Raw genomic sequence first — 11,251 nt, 5'->3', positions numbered from 1 at the left:
GTTACAAGTAATGTATCACCTTATGTATTTTGTGTCAACTCTGAGATTACTGATTATAATCTAATAAAATATGTATTCTTAACTTCCTTAAAAAAAACACATGAAGATGCTGCCTGAGAGATAGTACAGCCAGTTAGGGCTTGGATTGCATGCCTCTCTCTGATCCAGGTTAGATCTCTGGCATCCCATATCCCCCTCCCAAATACCGATAGGAATGATTTTTTTTTTTTTGAGAATTGACATTTTGCAAAATTCAGCAAACATTTTAATTTATACATGAGAAAAGGAAGTATTCAAAAGAATATGCATTTCAAATTATTGCAGGTTATTTGTGAAGGAATTTCTGCAGCTAAGACATGTTTAAATTAAACCAACAGTAGCATGTCACTGTATTTAAAATCATGACAAAAATCTTCTCTCTGATCATGTTGCCCATGACAAATACTATGATGTTGTATATTTAGGGCAAGATGTCAATATGCATAAATCCCATGGCATTTTGGTTTTCTTCTGGAGATTAAAGCTGTTTTTCTTGGGATAAATGCAGCAGCAAAACACAAACCAGTTGATCAAATAAAGCACTTCTGCCCTAACTCCAATAATTTTCAGGACACATCAACCGACAGTAGTTTTGCCATTCCCAGTTCTTTAAAGGATTACATCTCTGCACTGTTGCCTTAAGTACATTTGTAAAAGCTTGTTCTCTGTTAGCAAGTTTACTGACTACAGCCTGGTTGAGAGAAATTAGTTGATTGGTCCATTTATCTAGTGCATCTTACCGGGCACCGCCCCTCTTCTGATGATCCAGTTCAAGGAGTTGGTTGACTTGATCAATTCTGCCATGAATAGTGTTATCCAATATGCACTGCACCAGCGAGCTCTCCACATCAGCTACATCTATGTTTAATTCCTTAGAAACAAAAGGAATATGAATTTTTGTGTAAGGTTTTATTAATTTTATGAGCACTTGTTTTCTGATGTTTTGCAAAAGTTCTTTAATGTGTTCGCATATGAAATGGTCATCCATGATGTTGCCTTGATTTGTTTTCAGAATTTTTTCAAATTCAGTGATGTCATTATTCTGATAGGTACTTAGTAATTTGTCATTGCTAACATTTCTGGACCATTTTTGTACGGCTTGGCCTCCTGCAAGTCAAAAGGATTTATTCCAGATTTCATTAACATATTTGCTAAGACCAAATATTTAAAGAACGTGGTTCGTCGTCGACTTCCAGACTCATCATAATTCTTGAAGGCTTCAAAAAATCAGTGTGTGCTTTGTGAAATTCACCTTCTCTCAAGTGCATTTTACCATCACATTCTCTAATGAGTCCCATGATTAGTGGAGGAGGAATGGCAGACTTGATGTGAAGTGACTGTTCATAGAGAGCTTTAAGTTTTTTGTTATTTTTCTGTGCTGTGTACATCTGAATTTCCAAAGCATATATTTCTAATAACTGTGTACCTTTTTTCAGGTCATCTTCATCATCAGTCTGGCAGGACTGATGTAATTGGAGTAAAATTTTTTGAAGCTTTCCATACTCCTCTCGTTCTAAATACAGTTTCCCAAGCTTTGTGTTTGTCTTAAACCACAGTCTATCATTCTTAGCATCTTTCAAACCTTCCAGTGTTGTTTCATAGAATTCCTGCAGTAAATCCATCTGACATAAAAAAATCAGAATTCTGCTTAGAAGTGGAGATATAATCGTGTATAGAATTAACGGACTTTTCTGAATAATTTCTGGTGACTGCACTCCGAATATAGGTCAATAGTTGCTTATATCTGTTTGTCATTTCTGGAAAGTTTGTCAACTTGAAGTTAATCTTAATCATTTGTTTCAGTGCTTTAAATCCCCATTCTCCTTTTTCGCCTTCAAGTTTCAACACCTTTTGGAAACTGCTCAATGCTGCTTTTGGGTCATCCTCTTTTAATACTTTGGAATTATAGTACTGATTTTCCAAATCCACATTTGGCTTTGAATTACTATCCTCAGAGTATTCCAGGTCATAGTCATCCTCATCATCACACATGAAATCATCCTCCATGTCAGACATCTTGGCCGGGGAGGAATGATTTTTGAGTGCAAAGCATGGGGTAACAAATGAGCATCGATGGCATGGGTATGGTCCCCAAACAAAAAAACATATAACCCTCCCCCCAAAATTAGAGATACAACCTAATACAAATGCAAAGATTAAGTCTCACTAAAGTATGCATGTATACTTATATCAATATTCATGAGTAGAGATATAAAGGAATATATTAAAAAAGCATATGCTCAGTTATACTATCCATAGTGAAATGTTAATAACTATTCATCAATTATTTCTTAAAACTTACATTTTAATGGTTCAAATAATAATGAGGATAATGAGTATTTCAGTGGTTACTTGATATGTGTACAATCCATTTGGTAAAATATATACTCAAATCTTCTACACTTTATGTTATGTTGTTTCTTTTTAAATTTCTGATTTCTGATTATGTTATATACCCATTTGGGGGTGATATATTATTTGCAAGTACTTGTCATTATAATTTGCACTCTTTTATGAATTATGTTTCTATCAAAGCAAAAAGTTAAAATGATGAGATCAAATTCATAAAGATCATTTTGATGGATGCTGTGATGATGAATATGTAAGAATTTTTATCTAACCTCACAAAGGCTTTTCTTCAATGCTTTTGCTTGTATTTCAATAGATTGACATTCAGCATATTTTTCTTATAATAAAGTAAAATAGATAAATTTAGGAAATATGAGAAGACATGCATGTAGAGATTAAGAAGTAAGAGGAGAGAGAGCAAGACAAAGAGTCACAGTAAGTAAGGAAACAATGTAATCTAGTTATGGTGGGAAGGTGTTTCCAGAATAGGTGCTAAATAGAATTTTCAGCATAGGCCGTATTCTCATAAACATCAAATTCAAACTCAAAGGAATAAGAGAAAAAGTTAATAAATGATACAACATCCAGAGAAATAAATAAAAACTCCCCAGAGAAATAAAAACGCAGAGATGAGTGGCCAAGGAGATGGCTCCAAAGACTGCACATCCGCTGTCTAGACCAACAGTCGGCTCCCAGATCTTCCTGGCATTGAAACTGAACTAAAGATCAACACTAGAAAGAACAGCTCACCCTGGTCTGAAGTCTAAAAAAATAGGACAGTTTATGCTCAGTTTGTCCTTCCCCCAAGGGCCCAACCATTTTGATATGTTTCTGTTTGTAGATAAGATAAAATATGCCTCAGGGACCAGCTCATTACTTATTGTCCATTTTGAACCTCCTCCTAGTTTGCAGCCCTGATTTTTTCCCTGATCTTTCCCTTTAAAACAAAAACAACAACAACAACAAAAACACAATGACAACAAAACTCCTTCTGAGATGCTGGAGACAAGAAGGAGTTTCGAGAAGTGTTAGGGTCATAGTTAGTAGAGCAGGTAAAGACATTTGCCTCGAGAGCAGCTGAGTTAATCCCTGGTACATTTATGTAAGGTCCACGGAGTCAAGTCAAGAGTGAATTCTGAGGGCAGAGCCAGGTATGAGCCATGAGCACTGATGTATGTGTCCCCAAACAAATCAAATCAAAATAAAATTAAAAAATAGCATATCATTTAGGCTATAGAGAATATAAATGGGTCTATTTAGTAAACTGTGAGTATGGATCCAAGTATTTTGTGTTTTTTCTTTTTATTTTGTTTTTCTTTTTTGGGTCACACCTGGCGATGCAGAGAGGTTACTCCTGGCTCTGACTCAGGAATTACCCCAGGTGGTACTCAGGGGACCATATGGGATGCTGGTAATTGAACTCCAGTTGGCCACGTGCAAGGCAAACTCCCTACCCGTTGTGCTCTTGCTCCAGCCCTTTTCATTTTTTAATGCTTGATTACGATTCTAATGGATGCCTATAAGGATAGAGTTTTGGGGAAAACAGCTAACATAAATCCACAGAAATAGGCATGAAGTATGTTTCTAATGAGAATTTCTAATTTTGGAAACTAGAAATAAAAGGTTAGGCATTAGTTACTTTGATGACAGATTGGAAATTTTCTTGACTACCCTAGTTCAAAGGTTTAATATCAAACTCAAAAGGGTTAAAGGCATACAAAGATTAATCTGACCAGGGCTGAAAAGATAGTACAGCAGATAAGATGCTTGTCATTCACACCACCAACCAGGATTCATATGGTGTCCAAAGCACTGCCAAGAATAATTCCTGAATAAAATGCCAAGAGTAACCCCTGAGCATACCCTGGTGTGGCCCCCAAAAAAACTCAAAAAAAGTTTAAGCTAGCTAATATAAGTACAATTTGATAACTTTCTGTAACCATTAAAATAATTGTAATATCTTCTCCTCTTTAAGCTTATGAATAATTTCTTTTCAAATAATCACTGTTGTAACATTATTTTTTGAATTATCTAATGAAAAGAATAAATTTGAAGAAAATTGTTCTGCACGACCATTGTTCCAGAAGCACAAGGACTTAAAGCAGAGCACAGAAGCTTGCTGCAGAAAAGTGAATGGACTATGCCTTAATCCACGCCGACATGCCTGCCCGGAGGGGAAAGGGTGTTGGTCCCTTCGGCCTTTTTCCCTTGGAAAGGAAGATGGCAGCCGCTTGGGAACTTTGTGGAAAACCAGGTATGAGCTGGTCGTGATGGGGTGACTGAAACCTCATGGGAAGGGGGGCATTCCCGGCTCGTCCTTGACGCCCTACTGAGGTCCCGAGTTGCCCCCCACGAGCGGCTCTCCAGCACGGCCATGGCTCCAGAGCACAGAAATCTATCTCATAACTATCTGACTCTCAGCAGAAATACTTCCAGGGTTAATAAGTAAAATACCAGAAATCCAAAATCGAGTGGCTGCAATTGCTGTCGTGCAACATTCTTTGATTCTTGTGACCAGCTGTAAAAAACAAATTCTTTCACAATGTCTTTTCAGCATGTCTGATTTGGGGGTGTAAACTGTAAATAATAATGCTGCATCTTTTGTCGAAACAATGAATTTAGTCAAAGGAAAAAAAAATTTTTAAAAATTTTAAAAAATAAAGAAAATTGTTCTGGGACCTGAATGATAAAATATAACATAGGAATATGTCTAAAACATCTTGCTAAAGGTTGTTGGCATTGTTATATAAAGTGCATTGTGGTAAGCTTATAAGGAAAAAATATTCAAAGTACACATAAGTTAAACTTGTCTTTGAGAAATTTTGATTGATATTTCTATACATATATTCACACATGTTCACAGAAATGTAAATAAATAAGCACCTATGTGGGTAAACTCAAGAAGGGGGCACGGCACACAGCAGCGGTGGCTCTATCTCTCCCCCACCGGTGTTCAGTAGTCTCACCCTTCTCCCACCCCTGGGAGCTCAACGGCGATGGTCAGACGGAGAAAGGAAACGAGGGCCAGGCTGGTTGGTATTAGTCGCAGTTTATTCCGACCCTCTCTCCATCTACACCAGTCTCCCTTCTCTGCCTCTGCTGCCGCTTCTTCCTCCCCCATGCTACTTCATTCTCCTTCTCCATCCCCCTTCATCCTCTTTCTCTTCCTTCTGATCCCCCAGCCCACACTTACAGTACAGTTAAATCCCCAAGCATGAGGGGTTGGGGGAATCATTACACATAGGCGTGGTCACAATCAATAGGGGTAGAATTCTTAGCCTCAGGAAAAGCCGCTCCTAGGACATATCCTTTCTCAGCAGGATGACCCACCCTAGAGCAGAATCCTATGGGCATCTTTCTCCTCTCCTTGTCCGACAGGCATATAAGAATATATAATATAAATCATTTTGTATGCATACAATAAGAAATATCTTAAACTTATAGAATTGCTCTCCTAAGGCCATCTTGATCTCAGACTACAGTGCTCAGGCCAGATAGTCTTTCCCACCCCTAGCAGGATCCTAGTCTCGTCATTACGTTTGGATCATAACAGCATTTGTCTATGATCAAACTCTTAACTTATAGTTAAGAATCATGGCACTTTGGCCTACCCCATTTCGATGCCAGGGTAGCTCACCGCTTGCCCTGGGTCCATTCAGTCCTTCGTCGGAACCCTGCTTTTGGGGTGTTAGGAACTAAGGGCAACTGAGGCTTAAGTTCAGAAAGCAGATGCCCGGGAGTGAATAATATTCAAAGCCAATCAAATTCTAAGTTACAAAGCATAATGTTAACGGTCTTCCTGTTTCTATACAAAAAGGATATTGCTTTAAAGTAAACTGTTCATAAGACATAAGGAGAGGAGAAAGGCAATATTTCACTCATACATATAAAATGATAGATTTCTGAGGAATCTAACCTTACAAATTAACAGAGTCTGATTAGGGGGAAAGCTGATTAACTGAGTGGGGAGGAGAGCATAGGGAAGACTGTTCACAGATAAACACAATGGAATGGAAGCGCCTCAGGAGCACTGTGATGGGTGTAACCAGATAAACCTAAGCTCCTTGTGGAAGAAGGACAAAGCAATGTCACCCTAAACTATGTTTATTTATTTTGCAAAATTTGTTTTGCAAGGATTCTTGATATTTTATAAAAATACATTCTTTAAACTATTCGTTTATTAATCAAACAATAACATTCATTATTAAATATTTATTGATCAAGCCATATGAAGTACATTAAAAAGTGGTCTATCAAACACTAATTTAAGGTTTTTTTGAAATTATTTAGACAAATATTATTCCATATATTTATTATATTTTATATCTCATTTTTCATTTCATTTCATCATCCTGTTATTCGTCGATTGCCTCGAGCAGGCCCCAGTAACATCTCTTTCATCCTAGCCCTGAGATTATATTCAGGGCTATTTAGGAGAATGAGACCCATCATTGTTACTGGTATTTGGCATATTTGGTACGCCACGGGGAGTTTGCCAGACTCTGCCCTGTGGGCAGGCTACATTCGATAGCCTGCAAGTTTGTCCAAATTTTGATAAGATGTCAAAACCGCGCGAATGCAGCCGCGCGGTTCCGGGATCTGGATTTTATAGTCTCTGAGTCTTGGCCGCTGATGGGATTACACGGCGCCAGGGGGCCAGGTGGTGGGTGTGACCCCCGCCTACTGGAATTTGGAGGATCTGGGTGGAAGATGCTCGACTCCAATTCAAGTAGGCTTGGAGTCTCGGCCCCGGAACCCGCGTGGCTTTGTCCCTCTGCCAGTAGCTTCATGTGTGCGGAGAGTGGTCTCAGCATGGTGGTGGCTGGTCCTGGAGGTCTTCGGCTGCCGGAGCCCTGGTCGGGGCGGGGAGGAAAGCTCAACCCGCTCCCCTCCAAGGGACTCCGGGAAGGAACACCCAGGCGCAGGGGCAGAGACTGCACTGTTCTCGTCCGGGATCTGGATTTTATAGTCTCTGAGTCTTGGCCGCTGATGGGATTACACGGCGCCATAAAAATACTAAAATACTAACTTGATTTACATTGTTATGAATTACGAGAAGTTCATGACTACTTATGCATCAGCTTATTCGTTTGGTACTTAGCATTGACTATAGTTTAATGAGATGATATGCAGCCTCAGGCTAACAGGAAATATGTATACATATGTGTTTATATATAATGTTATAAACTTTCTCTAGATAGACAGATAGATGGAGTGATTGATAGATAAACACAGACATAATCACTTCTAATCTAATGAAAAACTGATGCTATCAAGAAGTGGGGAATGGAAGGTACAAGGTGCATATGGATATTCGAGGGGAGATGTTGGCACTTCAGTCAAGAGTTTGATATGTTAAAAGCTATAAACTTGCGATTTAGTGTTAATTACAGAAAGAAAACATAAGAATGAGGAAAATATCTAACAGTATACCAGGAGCTCAGCTGATTAACGAGCATGAAGGGGAATGTTCAGAACTACATTGCATTGCTCTTTGCATTAATTGTGGAGCAAGCACACTAAACACTTGCCATAGAACTCGGAACACTTATTTTTTTAGGAATAATTTTCTCAGTGCTGCAATCACATCCTTGTTTCGAAGACTGTATATCAAAGGATTAAACATTGGAGTCACTATAGTATAGAAAAGAGACAAGAGTTTATCAATTCCTGGAGAATGTGTTGATTTAGGTCTTAAATAGGTGATGGTACCAGATCCAAAGAATAAGAGCACAACCACCAAATGGGAAGAACAGGTGGAGAAAGCTTTGGCCCGTCCTGTAGCTGTTGGCAACCTCAGAATGGTTCCAATGATTTTGCTATAAGAGGCAAGTATCAGCATGAAAGGGACTGCTACGAAGAGCAGAGCTACTAAATAAACAGATATCTCATGTCCAGAGGTGTTTCCACAGGCAAGCTGGAGGATGGGAGGGATGTCACAGAAGAAGTGATTGATTTTGTTGGACTTGCAGAAATCCAGAAAAAAAATTTGACAGGTTTGCCCTATCTGAACTGGGACTCCACCGATCCAGGAACCAACAGCTAGCTGGACACATATCTTGTGATTCATGACAAGAGGGTAGTGCAGAGGATTACAAATGGCCACATAGCGGTCATAGGACATCACAGCCAAAAGGAAACACTCAGTGGCTCCCAGCATAAGGACAAAGCACATTTGGGTGGCACAGTTCAGTCTAGAAATGCTTCTATCCTGAGTCCACAGATCCTTCAGCATCCTGGGGAGGGTGACTGATACATAACAGATTTCCAGTGAGGAAAAATTTCCCAGAAAAAAATACATGGGTTTCTGTAGTGCAGGATCAAGTCTGGTTATTATTATTATCAGGCTATTTCCCAGTAATATAACTAAATAAATGACAGAGAAAAGCCCAAATAATAACCCTTGGATCTTTGGAAGATCAGAAAATCCCACGAGGACAAATTGGTTCACTATGGAGAAATTGTTTTCTTCATTCATCTCTTCATATTTCATCTGTAGATATGATTAAATGAGAGATGTAAGTTAATTCCTGTGCCTCCTCGCATTCTACCTTAAAAACAATATGACTGAAACTCTAAGGAATTAAATAGAGGATAAGTGGTAACATTGGTATGATTTTCATCTGTCTAAGTCTACTAAATTGCCTTCAGAAATGTCCATTAGTTTATTCACTTAAGGAGGTCTACCTTTTATAGAATTTCTGTCATTCTTTAATCACTTCTTTACATATATTTAAAGGAGAAATACAACTCTTATAAAACTCAAGAATACACATCACTAGAGAACCTAAAATGATGCGTGTTGCATTCTGTTAAAAAAAAACAAACTTTATTTCAGAGCAATGTCCTTTTTGTATGGAGACAAGAAGACAGTTAATTGCTAAGCTTTTGTGACTGGGGAGTTAATTGTCTCTGAATGATATTTACCTCCCTGATATCTGTTCTCTTGACTTGAGCCTCAGTTGCCCTTACTTTCTAGCACCCCAATAGCAGGGTCCCAATGAGAGACTGGATGAACCCAGGGCAAGCGGTGAGCGATGAGCTATTCTCGTCTCAAAGCAGGTCCGGCCAAAGTGCCAATAATGATTAACAATAAGTTAAGAGCATGGTCACAGACAATTTCTGTGATGATCCATAAAGTAATAACTAGATTCTAACCCTGCAGGGCTAAGAAAATATTAATTTGGACTGAGTACTGTAGTCTCATTCTGTGGCAAGATATCCCCAGGAGAGCCACCTTACAAGTCTCTATTTATCTCTGTGTCCATAAAAAAAATTAATAATAATAATTAGTAGTAGTGTAATTAAGATATTTATTGAGATGTTAATTAAGTTTTTGGACTAAGGAGAAGAGGAACAACCCTAGGTGGTGTTTCTACTCTTGTGCCTGATGGGCAGTCAGGAAAGGCTTTCTTATGTTGATTTTGCTACCAAACTGGGTGTAGTGTTGGCCCAGAGGGCTGGAGGGAGAAGGAGGAGAGAGTTGAAGGGGGAGATAAGAGAGAGAGCAGAGCAGCAAGATAAAGCATGGAGAGATGATTGGGAGAGAGAGGAGGAGACAGGAAAGAGGAGCAGTGAGTGACTCGAATGGGAGGCTCAGAGAGACTGGAACAAGCACATGGGGAGAATGAAATAAATGGCAATTGATCAAGTGGCTTGGCCCTTGTTTACTCCTCTGTCTGCCCATGACATGGGTCACCTGGGTTGGGGAGCGGTCTAAGACCCCCCAACCTGGGCAGCTCGGGGGAGTGCTGCCATGGACTTCCCTAGGCACGTGGAGATTAAACAACAAATTATTCAAAATATATCTAGATTTTATATTTAGAATGTGGCCATTGTCTTGATGATTAAAATAAATATCACACATTTGAAAATACAGAGCTTTTCATATTAATCTAATCTATAAAGGTATAAATAAAATCTTGTCATGAAAGGATTCACATTTTTAGATTCACTATTAATGTAACTTAAGCCTCATCATATAATTGTATAGTACTAGTTAGATGCAAACCTCTATACGTCTTTAACTTTTCTGAGATATAGTTGGATTTTTATGAAATACAATTTAGATTTACCAGTTGCAAAGCATTAAATTCAAGCTTAGAAATAATCTTTAATAACTTTTATCACTTACAATGGTCATGGGCTGAAGCAATAACACATCGGGTGGGTCGTTTGCCTTGCACTCAACCAATGCGACTGACCCGGGTTTGATTTCTTTGCTTATCTTGGAGAGCCTGGCAAGTTAGCAAGAGTATCTCACTCACAGGCAAAACTTGGCAAGCTACCTGTGACATATTTGATATGCCAAACACAGTAACAACAAGTCTCACAATGGAGACATTAATGGGTCCACTAGAGCAAATGGATGAACAATAGGAGGATAGTGTTACAGACAGTGCTACAATGGTCATGAGTCTGACAACAATGAAAAATTTTTAAATTCATCAGCGCATTATATTATGAAATGTTCTTTATTTTCTATTTTGATAAGACAAAGATTTTTAAAAGTACAAAACTCACATGCACTGTTTTTGAAAATAAACAAGACAAATAAAGATCCTTTTTATTTTCTGTACATGAGAAAATTTAATGTTAACAATAACTTGCTGACATTAGAATCACAGATTTATGTTGATTGAAATTTGATATGAAAATATAATGAGTACTTAGCTATTAGATTGCTATTAAGTATAAAGCTTACCTTTGATGATTGATTTAAAGTACAAATAGTAATAAATAAGAATTTTTTGAAGGAGAATAACTTTCTTTTGTCTAAAACTAAGACTAAGCACCATCAACTCTGTATTTTATTATCATAACTAATACTGCTCTTTAAGTAAGAAATGGTCTTACCCCTGGG

General features: G+C 38.2%; 1 protein-coding gene and 1 pseudogene across 1 annotated transcript; both read right to left on the bottom strand.

The window, feature by feature from the left end:
* Positions 1–269: 269 nt before the first annotated feature.
* LOC130044866 (COP9 signalosome complex subunit 2-like) lies at positions 270–2,055 on the bottom strand (annotated as a pseudogene).
* A 5,881-nt stretch (positions 2,056–7,936) lies between these two features.
* LOC130045316 (olfactory receptor 10AG1-like) lies at positions 7,937–8,887 on the bottom strand. The gene has a single exon (XM_056138122.1). It carries the CDS (start codon positions 8,879–8,881, stop codon positions 7,937–7,939), a length of 945 nt encoding a protein of 314 aa, XP_055994097.1. The 5' UTR covers positions 8,882–8,887.
* Between the last annotated feature and the right edge of the window lie 2,364 nt (positions 8,888–11,251).

This window comes from Sorex fumeus, unplaced genomic scaffold, assembly GCF_029834395.1.
Source record: "Sorex fumeus unplaced genomic scaffold, SorFum_2.1 ptg000007l, whole genome shotgun sequence".
NCBI lineage: Eukaryota > Metazoa > Chordata > Mammalia > Eulipotyphla > Soricidae > Sorex > Sorex fumeus.
The sequence above is the reverse complement of the archived record's forward strand: the minus strand, read 5'-3'. Positions and strand labels throughout refer to the sequence as shown.